This window comes from Gouania willdenowi, chromosome 20, assembly GCF_900634775.1.
Source record: "Gouania willdenowi chromosome 20, fGouWil2.1, whole genome shotgun sequence".
Lineage (NCBI taxonomy): Eukaryota > Metazoa > Chordata > Actinopteri > Blenniiformes > Gobiesocidae > Gouania > Gouania willdenowi.
Window position 1 is genome coordinate 19,032,290 of NC_041063.1, and position 13,589 is coordinate 19,045,878.

Consider the following 13,589-nt stretch of genomic DNA (forward strand, 5'->3'; position numbering starts at 1 on the left):
TATGTGTTCATTCCCAATCACTGATAACATGGAGTCCCTCCAAAATAAAAGCTGGCATCTACAACAAAAGCCTTCTTTTAGTTGGAGAGCTGTGAGCAGTGGGTCGGTCTGACTCCTGTTCCCATGAGGCACAGCCCTGTGGTTTATCTTTGGTTTAAAGCCTCACAGCTTGGCTGCAAACAGGACACGATTGCTGATGTAACCTTTGAGAAATAACTTTCAGAGTTTCCTCTGGCTGAATCCTTATCTACTGGTAAACATGCCGTTTGAGGCCTTCATCACCTTTCGGGCTTTTATTGCACTGATGTAAAAAATATTGACACACTTTGAAGACTTGCTTTGAGATTACTGTCTCTTATGATTCAGCTGTTTCCCTCTGACAGGTGGGCTCTGCACCACTGCAGCTTTGTGGATTGGTTTTTCCCAGCGAGGTGCTTGATAAAAAGCTTTATCTGCATCCAGAGGAATAACCTGAGCGGGCCGAGGACCGATCCTGCTGATGCTAATCTGTGAACTCCTCGGGTGGCCTGCGCTTCCTTTCTGTTTCACCGCTCTGGAACACGAGACATAAGGAAAACCACACAAAAATATCTCTCCTTGGAAATTTTATTTCCCCCAATATCCCAAAAATGCAAGTTAATGATTGAATGAGAAGTTGTAGGCCTGCGTTTAAAAAACCCCACAAAATTACGTAAAAAATGACTCCACAAACACAGAAAATGACAGTGATAATGCTCAAGGATATGAAAAGGACAAATAATAACAGAAATACCAACAAAAACCCAGTTTTTAACTCCAGTGAAATCTCATCCCACGAGACTTCGCTGCTGGAAGACAAATGCTCAAAACCTCTTTATAATAACACTCTGTATTCCTTTGTTTGTTTGTTGTATAGAAATAGTCTACTCCTTTGTTTACATGTACCGCATCATGTTTTCTCAGAGAGCGATGTGACCAGGTGACGTGTGTTTGAAGAAAAAGTGTTTCCACTGCGCTTTTGCTACACATTTCAATATCAAAACATCTGATTTTTAAACGATATTTGAGTGCTTTTTAAAAATTCGTTCAGGGTGTCTTTTTTGTGCTATTTAGATTTTGCACAATTCCAAGGGTAATGGAAATCCAGCTAAATATACAGACATTCATCTGTGTCAGAAACGTAACTTATTGCAGTTCTCATTTTTCCAGGTACACACTTGTGTTTCTAGTGTGCCTCAGTGGAGGATTTAGTTCTTTGAAAGTGCAGGAAGTCATTTTTAAAAGAGACACTTGACAATAACTAATAGTTCTTCTCAACACTCTCAATCTATGTTGAAGTGAGCATCATTCTGTCCTGTTGATAGTTTGGGTTGTTTGTTCGCTAAAACCCAAGAAAAATGAGAATATGACCTTTCCCTATTTATCTCTCTTTCATCTGGACTGGAAAAACCTTCCTAGCACCAGTGTGAAATTATCCTTAATCCCATTAAAGTTCAGCAGGAAGCTGGTTGGCGCTTCGCTAACTGAGATGGATGTGTAGATTTACTGATGTGTGCACCAAAGCTGAACTCTTGCTGGTCAGCTTTGTTTCCCGAGCGATTAGGTTTTCAGCCTCCTGTTTGTTGTTTGGTGAGATGAGACGGCACACTCTGAGGGTTACACAGTCTAAGGACTTCATTGTGTGTTCCCAGATGTCTGGTAGTTCGTTGGCCTGTTGATTGAATCCGCTTGGCGAGGACTCAACGATTTATGACTCCTCCATATGCCTTTGTTCATGTGTAAAATGTGTGAAATCACGTGAGCTTATGTGGCATGAGACTTTAGCGGAATTTGATCCGCCAGTACATTTGTTCCACTTGCTAGATATTCTGCCATATGTTTTTCATGGAAAAATATTGCAAAATCTTGCACGAGACTTGACATTTCCATCTCTTTGCCACGCATTCCACAATCCATTTATGGTAAAAATTAAAAATTAAATATTTTCGGTCAGTTTTTCATAATCACTGTACAATATTAAAACATTTCTACAGTGGCACCAGTGTTGTTACAAGCTTAGCTAACATTGTTGTGGTTTCTTGTCCAGTTTTGACCCTCATTACCTTGTCCACTATCCCTTTGTGCTCGAGGCTGTTGAGCTGAGTTTGCCCTGAGTTCCTAAGAACCATTTTATTTCCACACCTACTTTTCTGTAGTCGTTTCAATTTTGGAATCACAAATTATCTCCTGGAGACTCCTCAGGTGTAGATGGATTTTATCATAAAGATTCATTTCATTTGATGCAGAAGAGGCACCAGCAACATCATAGGAACCTTTTTCAGACCCTGTTATATTGAGATGTGAGATGAGATGAGATTCTGTTTCTTGTCTATTTTATCTGAGGCACAAAAACCAGAGCCACATTTACTGTATATATATCCCTCAAATTGGTTCAGTCGGTGAGATTCTGTGGAAAATGTTTTGTTTTTAGCCAATTTTTTCTCTTCTGTTAACAGGAGAGAATAATTGGATTGTCAGTGACAACCTTGTATTCATTTAGTTTGAAGAGTGAGCTGGAAACACTCCCTAGTCTGAACCAGTGTGAAGCTAACAGTGTCTGCCTCGTCCTGATGGATTTGTCAGAGTAGAGACAAGATCCATGACTCATAGAGCTTCGTGTCAATCAGCGCATCGACCCGTGTTGTGTTTTCCATGGTTGGAGGTATCCACATTGCTGTAATATTCTGACTCCTGGCTGAGTGTCAAACTCTCCCTCACTGCTCTCTCTCTCACACTTAGGAATAACAATGGGAATGTTCTGAAAAGCCTCAGTGAGTCTACTTTCTGGTACTTTTGTTTTCCATCATGAAAGTTCTCTCCTTTTGCATTGCTGTATTTTGGACATGGACATTGGTTTTGGTGTCTTATTTTGTCCTTACAGTGACTTTGATTTTTATTCATAAGCATTTCTGTTTATTGTTTCTCAGGATTTCGTAGCTTTAATCCATTTGTCCTTTTGAATGACTTTGGATAGACTGGAAATTCATAAAGCTGAGAAAAGCTTTTCATTCCACAATCAGGACGAGACAAATATTTTCCTGAATTTTCTCGACTTCTGTGTCTTCTCGAGGAAGAAGAGTCTTCTATTTTAGAAGAGTAGTATCTCATATAGTCTATAGGAAGAAGGTTTAGTCTGGTCTAGAAGAAGTATTTTGTCCAGTTTAATAGAAGTGCCTTTTGTCAATTTTAGAAAGTCATTTTTCTAGTTAAAATAGAATAATAATATCAATCAATCAATCTTTTATTTGTATAGCGCCAAATCATAACCAATAGTATCTCAAGACACTTTACAGTAGAGCAGTCTTAAGGACGGACTCTTCATTTTATGGATACACACATATGCATATATACGTATATGCACATACATATGTATCCCACACCCAACATGAATTCATCATGGCGGCAAGGAAAATCTTCTGTTAAGCAGCAGGAACCTTGTGTGGATCCCATTCCTATGATGAACAGCCAAAAAATGTCATAAAGTCCTCACAGCTGAGGGCTAGAGGAATCATGGGCTCAATAGAGCTCTGACTTTGTGTTCGCCTGGCTACAGTGCTGAAAAGGTACCTCGGATTATTTTTATTTTCTTCAATTAGTGAGGAATAGTATGTAGATCGACTATGTCGTAAGGCTGTCATGTATTTACTATGGCTTTCTTGCCAGAGTATTCGTGACTCCTCTGTTTTATTGGAGCGCCACATTCTCTCTAATTTACGGGTTGTTTGTTTGAGTGTGCGAGTTTCAGAGCTAAACCACGGAGCTTTCCTCTGACGTTTAATAGTTTTTTTCCCTCAATGGGGCAATTGAGTCCAAGGTGGATTTTAGTAGACTAGCAGAGCTATCGACAAGCAGATCCAGTTGAGAGGGGTTATAATTAATATCATAGTTATTTATTGGATGGCGCACTGAGTTTAATAATTTGTCTAGTCTACAAGAAAAGTATTTAGTCCAGTCAAACAGAATAGCCTTTTTTCTTGTCTAAGAGACAAAAAGTATTTTGTCATTCTAAAATAGTTTTTATTCTATTTGAGAACAGTATTATTTAATGTAATCTACAGCAATACAGTTCCATCTGGTCGAGGAGAAGAACATGAGTCTTCTATCCCATCTTTATATCAGTTTTAGAAGAGGTCTCTTGTTTAGTTAAAAAAGAGTGTGTTGTCTAGTCTAAGTGAAGAGTCTTTCGTCTTGTCTAAGCAACAGTCTTTTACCGAGTCTAGGAGATGAAGAATCTTCCTCAAGTCGTGAAGAAGAAGTTTCTTGTTTTGTTGAGAAAAATATTTTTCGTTTAGTCTAGAAGAAGTTTTTTGCATCTAGTATAGAAAAGGAAGAGACTTTTGGCTAAATTAGAAGAAGAATCTTTTGTCTTGTTTAGTCAACTGAAAGAGTCTCTCTTCTGGTCCAGAAGAAGAAGTAAAGTTGTTTTTCTGGTCGTGAAGAAGAAGAATTCTCTTTCAGCTAGTCTTGAAGAAGAGTCCTCTGGTGACATTAGAGGAAGAATATTTTGGTTAGTCTCAAAAAAATACTAGTATTCGAAATATGAAGCCCCTGATTACGTCAGTCAGAAGTTGGTCTTTTAGTCACATTTGTTACAGTTCTCTTAAACTCTTGCTTTTTCTTTAGTTTTGGTATGAAAAGTTCTGGGTGCTGGGATAAAGTTGCTGCAGTAGAGATGTAACCCTAACCCTTTCAATAGCCCTGCTGTAAATACAGTAAAACAAAGAAGAAGAAAGTTTAAATTTTTTCTATGATTAACATATCAAAGCATTTACTGGAACATTAATGGTTAGTCGTTAGTATTTCAACTCTATAATCACCCCACGCCGTTACCCCAATGTGTCAATTTTCTCCGGTACTTCTTGACACTCTGGCATTGATAGATTCGATGAAACAGTGGGTAAAATGAAGTTCTGTCTCCTAGCAACGCATCAGATTTCCTGAATGCCGATAAGACAGACTGACAGTCACTTGGAAGTGTTTGCTGGCAGCGTTGTCCTGAGTGCGAAAGATCGGGGAGTTGTTGAACACAAGGTGACACGTGTGGTGAATATCTGATGCACGCTGAACGTCTACCTGCTCAGCTTCTAAAAAAAACTCCTGCAGTGTGTTTCTGAGCTTCCTGCCTCACATGTACATTGGTATACACCCACATGTGTTCTCTCCTGCTGAGCTGCTAGCTGGAGTGCCATTCATTTCACTGACAGTGGAAATAACTGCTACTCTTCCTGTTTTTTGGATACAGCTGACGTTTACTGTAATTAAGATCACCCATTAAAAACCATCGTAATTGTTTTGAAAGACCAAAGAAAGTCACAGACATCCTTGAAATGTTTGAAGTTGGCGAGACCAAACAACTTCAATTAAATCTTTAATGCTGATTCCTTAAATTCTCCTTTAATTAGTAATTCTAAGTTGTGGATGAAGGACAACATTCCCAACATTGACCCCTTTGACTTTAAGATTACTGGACTGCAAAAAAACATCTTTTAAGCAGTGGTTCATAACTTGTGAGTCGATAATTAATAGAGGGCCATGGATCACTTTTGAATTTGTTTCCAGAGTGATTTTTATTTTGAAGGGGATTGAATTACCACTGCCCCTGACATTAATCAGTCAAATAATGTAATTGTGTGTTTTACTTTGTGTTCATCTCAAAGTCACCGCCCTGATTCAAATGACTTTATTGTGTGGGTCGTTTCAGTGTGTGTGCGTGCACGTGCATGTCTTATCTAGATAAGGTCTCCATAGAAGGCTTAATTAACAGATAAACATCATCTGACATCTAGTTCAGTTTAGTTGATATCAATTTTTTTGTCCCAGACGGAACATTTCTAGTTCATCAAAGTACCCTAAAAAAACCTATATCCACAGTAGTCTCAAACAACCTGTCCAAGAGACAGATTAGGAATTAAATCTATAACATTTTGTGCTTCAAAACCACTGACTAAAAGCTGGGATACACTGTGCGATTTTTTTTCAATCGTTGCACTCAGCTCCAGCTCAAACTGCGACTCAGACGGAGAGCCCGAATGTGCGCAGCTCACGATGCATGTTCTCACACTGTACGGTCCGACACTCTGAAACGATCTGACTGCTCACACCGTACATTCATACACGACACGTCAGGGTCTTGTTTCCGGAAATGCGACGTACAAATTAGAAGAAGAAGAAAAACCCTGAAGCGTCACCATTAAAACAGGCGAAGAAGAAAAACCCGGAAGTGGGGAGACGCTCGCAAATCTCAGCAAAAAGAGCTTTAAAAAAGAAAAGACAGCGACGTGATGGACCAGGAGCTGGCTGGACAGACGTGGGCAGTACAGTCCGTCAATTTTACAGCGGTCCTACGGTGTGAGCGTTTACGGTATGCTCGTCCGTGGCACTGCTTCAACTGTGCGATACCCTCACGAGGAGAGACCTACGATTGCTGATCTTGAGGTGTTAATCGATTCTCGTGACCTCATGTATACTACACGATGCACGACACACGATCTAGTAGAGACTCGCACGATCCCTCAAAATAGTCGCACGAGTCAAAAGTCGGCTCAAAATGGGCCAAAAATCGCACAGTGTATGCCTGTCTTTAATAGTTACAATTACTTAGGTTTACTTAGGTTTGCTTTTTAAAAGTTAAATAAGCTTTTTTGTTGGTGTTTTCAAAGCCGTATGTGGTGTTTTCTAATGTGTGGTGAAACATTAGCATCCCTGATGTTTGGAAAGTGAAGAATTAAAGCAGAGAAAATGATTTTCAAGGGAGCAGAAAGAGAGAAGGGGGAGTGACGGCGAGTATGGGAGTATGGAGCCACAAAGCATTTATGTCAGATCAAAGCTAATCCTCATCTTTGGGAGCCTGTCTCGCCTCCTCAAGGGCAACTCCTCTTCTTCTCTCCCCCTGCTCGTCCTCCTCACTTCACTGTTGAGCCGATGGGATTTTCCGACACCTTTTCCTCGACTTTGAGTCAAGGAAAAAGTGGGTCAGGCAGAGCGTGTGTAGCGCGGGTGGTATGAGGGTCTGGTCTATGCACTGAGTGCTTTGCCTGGAGGGACTGAAGTTGCTGGAGGCAGAGATGATGCTGATGAACGTGGCTCGAGTGGACTGGACGAGCAGATCACATTATTGGTGCTCAAGAATTTGAAGGTGGGAGAGTTCCTGGAATACATATATAATAAACATCCCAAATACATGCCAAACTTGCTTAATATGGTTAAAGGAGTTAACTATTGTCATTTTTTGCTTTTACGTGAGATTTGAAGACTTTCCGTTTACTAAAGTGGCTAAACATTATTAGACCACTTGTGTTACGGTGGAATATTATTGTGTAAATGTGTGATATTGTCCCAAAACAAGTCAATAAGGATTTAGTTCAGTTTTGTTATATAGCTATTTCAAATTTAAAAGATGAACTCCATATCACGTTATATTGCATCAGATTTTGTGCGTGAATTGACATTTCTGTCTCTCTGACCACACAATTAAAATTGCCTGTAAATCCATGATATTCCACCAAAACATGATTGTGCAGGTATATTCCCTGTCATGTTGCAATCTCTACTTGATTTTATTTACAAAAATAATGAAAATACCAACAGTGTTTCCATTCAATGAAATTAATTCTGTATTTTCCATTCGTTTTCTATATTCATTGACATATTTGCACTTAAAAACATAGAAAATTCAGTAAGTAGGTGGCAGCAAAATACATATTGAAGATAAGCCTGTGTGTAAGATGCTAGCTTCTTTATACCGTTATGAGCTTCAAGACAGGTGTGAAGTAGTTTAACAGAGTGACAGACATTACTCACCTTCATAGGGATGTTCAGTCCAGCCCTAAAAGTTCCTAAAACTCTACGATTATAACTGAAAATTGCAGGAACTTCGAAAAATTACAAGCTCTTGCAAATATACTGGAGTTTTTGTTGAATTAAGTACATTTGAACAATCCAATATCGAGAGATGTACATTTTATTGTTGTGATATCTCACGATGGATCATCCCACTGACTCACGTGTGCAATGCGCTGACAAGCGTAAAAAGAATGGGACCTATAATGGAGCCGTGGGGTACACCACATTTAATAGAATAGACCTCTGAAGAGCGTCTATAAAAACTCGAGAGGAAAGTTTTTCTAGGTAGAACAGATATCCTTTTGTTGACGTTAGGCAAACATTTAGAGATTTCAGGAATTTAGAAGGTGGATTTTTTTTTTTTTTTTTAAAGAAATTTTGCAATGACAACATGGTTAAGTCCCTGGAAGGACTGACTCTCTCCCACTTACACAGGTGTGAAAAATGTGGATTACCTGATTTTGTTCCTCGTGTGTTGAAGTTCCAGCTGGAGAAGCACCACAAACATGATGGTGTGAGCTGGTTTATCTCTTCTCTGTGTCCCCATAAGGTGCCACAACAACTGTAATTGCCTGAGATCTTGTTTTTGATAAGACTTTGAGATATTTGCTGTCTCCCATCCATGATCTCACTGTGGGCCTCGGGGAAAGGCAGCGTGGAGTAAGACAAGGACAAAATAAATCAGGTCCTTCTCCTTTCTCAGCAGTTTTCACACTTGGCAATTTGGGTGAAAAATATAATGCGAAATCGGGGAGGCCCTGTTTGGTATTCATTGTTTCCTCGGTGCTATTTGACAGGGTTTAATCATCCGTGAAAGCAAACTTTCACAGCTTCCGTGCGGATTAGTGTGATTATACATGAACAAAAGCAGGAAGGATAAAGTGTTTGTGGAGGCTGTCGCCCAAGGAGTCGCGTGGAAGGAAAGGATGTCCATTGGTTGAAGTATTCCTGACCAACTCTGTAGTAAAGGTCAATGTAACATCTGAAAAAAGCCATTAATGGCATTTTAAAGTGTGTTTTTTAGGTCTTTCAAGCTTTATTTTGAAAGGTCACATCATGATTGTCTTAACAGACTCGATTGACACTATCATAGCTCCCACCTGGTATTTAACACAGGAAGTAACATCACATTAACTAAATTAAAAGAGTCAAATTCGTCTTTTTTGTTTGTCTTTTGTGCTTGTTGTGTTCTCAGTGTTTTCCATACGATGTCGTTGCATCCTAGATAGTCATTAAGTTCATAAATATCAACATGTGAATACTCCTGAGCAATATACAATTCCTTCACTGCATGAATAAAATATGAACAACTGTAGCATGTAAACACTGACATGGAAAAAAATGGCTTGATTTTAAATCACAGGCACATTCTCTCTAAGGGACAGCACGTGTGAGTGACTTCACAGTCTGGATTTCTGCAGCATAAAAACAAACTCTTTTCATTGTATCTTTACTGCTGTTGGAGATGCTGGAAGAGATGAGAGGTGCTCCATCCTTTAGGAAGAACTGGTTTTCAGCATTTAATGCACACTGCGTTTTTTTTTATGTACATCAGCATTATAACGCAGTGATCTGGATCAGTGATCCTGATCATGGTGCTATGATCATTCACACTTAAAAGGCATGGAGCACATTTTTATCCCTATTAATAACATACAGTAGGTCCAAATGTATGGACACCTCCCATTTTTTAGAATAATCGAAACAAGATATTAATTTTTGAAATTTCACCATTAATATGAAAGGGATTTTTTTTCGAATTTTCAAACTGATCCAGAATCAGTATATTGTCATTATCACTTTAAAATTTTATGGAATCTTCCATGGCTTAAGGTCTATCTGTGGTTACGATTTTGTCAAAATCCATGAAGTACTTTTGATGTAATCCTATTAACAGACAGACAAACAAATGAATAAAGGCCGGTGATAATGAGCTCTTTGGTGTAAATAATAAAACAATATCAGCCGCCTGGACTTTCTTCATCTTAAATTTCCACATCAACATTTAGTGACTCTCAAACATCACCAGTGTTTCTGGTCCAGGACTAATTAAAATCTCATGTTTAGTTTTCATCCTGTGAGTAAAGCATTTCTAAGGCTCTTCTTCTCATCGTTGTTTCTTTTGCTTTCACAGATGAAAGGTGATGTTGCCGTGATGATACAGTGACGCCTCTGAGACCTCGTGGCTTTTGGTGGATCTCTCTTTTAGATCTGTTGGATTTCGTTGACAGTGAACGTGCTTTTTTGTCCGGAATGGAGACTCTTTCCCAGGATTCGATTTTGGAGTGCCAGATCTGCTTCAACTACTACAGTCCACGGCGGCGGCCCAAACTCCTGGATTGCCGACACACGTGTTGCTCAGTGTGTTTGACCCAAATGCGCAGCACACAGAAGGAGATCCGCTGCCCGTGGTGCCGGGGCGTCACCCAACTTCCTCCGGGCCTGTCTGTCTCCCAGCTGCCGGACGACCCCGACATCATCACGATTATTGCCATCCCTCACGCCTCTGAGCACACGCCCGTCTTTATCCGACTCCCTAGCAATGGTTGCTACATGCTGCCCTTGTCGGTCGCCAAAGAGCGGGCATTGGGCCTCCCGGGCGAGTTTGGCTGTCGCTTTCTTCCTGGCGCACAGCCGAAAGGGGTGACGGTGGTGACGATGCCCGAGCAGCAGCTGGCGATGGGATTGGAGAGCATAGGGATGGCGTTGGACGGCTCTGACGGGGAGAGCAGGATTCCTGGCCCAATGGTAGGAGCTGGAAAGGGATCCACGTGGTCGGGCGTGTGCACGGTGCTCCTCGTGGCGTGCGTGCTGCTGTTCTTGCTGGGCATCGTGCTGCACAACATGTCCTGCATCTCCAAACGGTTCACCGTCATCTCCTGCGGCTGAGGGAGACACACGTACAAGAAAAATCTGAAGCCATGTTGAGACACTGCTGAGTGTCCAGGAAACATCCATGAACTGGACCTTCATCAAGAAGATCTTTACTTGACTTCTAACTCCAAACCTTCTTTCCTAATCTCCTTAAAAGGAAGTTTTGGGAATCCCTTCAATGGAAAATAGTCTCGATAATGGGAAGTGTGGATCTGGATTGCCTGCTGTAGATGTTTTCGTAGAAGTACAACCTGTTGGGTTTCAATGGGACGTAGAGTGGACCAAGTGTTCCACATCACATGTTAAACAAAGGGAAACTTCTCTCTCAAACTGTAGTAATACCATGACAATGTCTGTGGTGGTTAATACAGATTCTGAAAACCTGGGACTTCTGCTCAGGAGCGTTTATCGATCTCCACGTTACACAGAATAAAAACCACAGGGCCAAAGTGTCACAATCTTTGTGATGCATTTGTTCTCATTAGAGCTGCGGTTTCCATCCCTACTCAATCACTATCTCCTTTTCCCACGATGCTTTTCATCAATCTGGTACGGATCGTCCTAACGTAGCTCCGCCTTATCAAAAGCAGGGTGAGAAACGTCTATAAAACCCCAGAAGCATAGAAACTGTGTTGATTGACCTTCTTTTGAATATTTTACTTTAGGGTTTTGTACAATGAAGCATGTACAGTTCACACAAACAGGGTGAATCTCATACTTTTGTTACTTTTATGTGTTGTGGTACTTTGTGCGTGTCAGAGGACCAACATGAAGGCCTGTTTGACACAATTTACAAGTTATGTGTTTAACAAACTGTGTCAAACACATAACTATAACATTTTTAGGGCCCCCAATTTACAGTTTTTTGCACATTTTGTTTCAGGGTTTGTCCATTTTCTTACTGTTTTGTTTTATCGGCTTTCCCTTACTTGATGTACTAAATGTCCAACAATAATCTGATATCATGAAGAACAGCTGTGCTTTGATATAGAAATATATTAAAAACACTGTTAAGATTAGTCCTTTGGTCTGCTTTTAATAGCATAGCCAAGAAAATTGTCATGCTAAATAATAACAAACCTTACTATTCCCTATATTAGTGCAACAAAAATGTCAGGTTTACGAAATAAAAATTTTCTCGTCGTTGTAATTTCATCATTTATGCAAAATGTAACCCTAAGAGATACTATAGCTGAATATTTTCTGCCCAAACCTCTTCCACTTTACCCAAATCCATCACAACTGTAGTTTTACAGCTAAAATGATATCACTTATATAACTTGATGAAGATTCCCCCCACCCCACCCCACTCCAATGAGAGTCAAAACCACCCAAAAGGCAGCAAAACATCCAATTGGCAGGAATAGATTTCACTGTTATCGTGAAGTGATACCATTCATTTTGAATTATATAATCTTGTAGTAACAGTAAAGGTAATTATTTATGAAGTTATCTGTAAAAACCCATGTGTATAAATCTATTTTACATTTCAAATTGGGTAACAATATCAGAAATGGCTAATTATGTTATTTTCCAAACTAAGGTAGGTGCGCTATTGAAGAAGAACTTGTCGTTGTTAAAGGTAATAGTGTAAATTTATGATAAAACCCAAGATATATATATATATATGATCATCTCTTGATTAGAGTTATGACTTGGTCGTAATCTAGTATCCTCCTGTCATATTTACTTTTGCCACTTTACCAAAAGAAGAACTCTGGTTTTTCGATGTCATATCGATCTTCAAAGTTTCCATGAAAATAAAAATGTACTGCTACGACATAAAGAACAGTAGCAGTGACTGATGCTGTGTGCAAATGTAATGTTGGTTGCTTACAGTAGGGCCGTTCTTTCAAAATAAAAGGCAGACTACCTCAGCAATTGGTTTAATGTTACCTCTGGATTCGAGGTTTGTGCGTTCAATGCATGCATGATAAACGATGCTGCCTGTTTCACGCCTGTTTCCAGAGCCAATCTGTCATCACTTCACCGTACCAACCAGAAATAAAATTAGATTATTGATCTGAAGGAGGCTCAATGCGGTACAAATTCGCAGGCTTAAAAGAAAAAAAAGAAACATTTTAATGTTCTCGATGATATCAAGCCACTCTCACTTTGCATTAGTGGGACGTTTGTTGTTTTTTACTTTTGATACATTTTTTTGTTAATTCTGCTGGAAGAGAAAATGAGGTTGGGCAGCGTGGACGGAGGTTTGTTGTTTCTGTGCCTGTGTTTGTAAAATGCTGTGAAGTTCCCATCGTAGTTTTCTGTGAAATATTAAAGCCTGACTTTTGAACCAAAGGCTCTGCATGTCCTTACTCAGATAGATTTAATTCCTTTTATCTGAATTTGCAGAGAAGTCTCCCTGCCTCTGTAAATGCTAATCATTGAAGGCTAATGTTTTATAGTTGAGTGGAAAACATGCTCTTTGTTTACCTCGAGGAGTCTCTTTTCTGCTCAAATATTTATTGGCTCAGAGTCGGAGGTAATTAACGCTCCCCAGTGGTGGATTGAAGGCAGAAAAACACCGTCATTACTCCCAGGGACTCGTTTCTAATGATGACCGCGCTCTCCACTGACTGCACACCCTGATATTGTTTCATTTACAGTCCAGCCCCTAGTTTGAAATAACTGAACATTAAAGGACCAGTGCCCATGGTGGAACCATTGATGTGATGATGCTGACAGGCCTCACTGCCTCTGATGCTGCTGGAGCATGAAAGTTTGCTTTCAAATAACCTCTTAGAGAATAACTTTGTGATTTTTACTGCCATTATTATAGTTTTCTCTGAGTAACTCTTGGGTTTTATATACGATAAAAATCTAACATAAACTCCCCCACACTCTCTTTGCAT

The 13,589-nt window shown here is 39.8% G+C and overlaps 1 protein-coding gene across 1 annotated transcript in view; it reads left to right on the forward strand.

Moving 5' to 3' along the window:
• rnf152 (ring finger protein 152) overlaps window positions 1–13,030 on the forward strand; it is a 28,625-nt gene extending 15,595 nt beyond the window's left edge. The window contains exon 2 of the mRNA XM_028434611.1: window positions 9,995–13,030. Within this exon, the coding sequence (XP_028290412.1) occupies window positions 10,114–10,749 (636 nt within the window). The 5' untranslated portion in view covers window positions 9,995–10,113 and the 3' untranslated portion in view covers window positions 10,750–13,030. The remainder of the gene's footprint in view (window positions 1–9,994) is intronic.
• The last annotated feature ends 559 nt before the right edge of the window (window positions 13,031–13,589 follow it).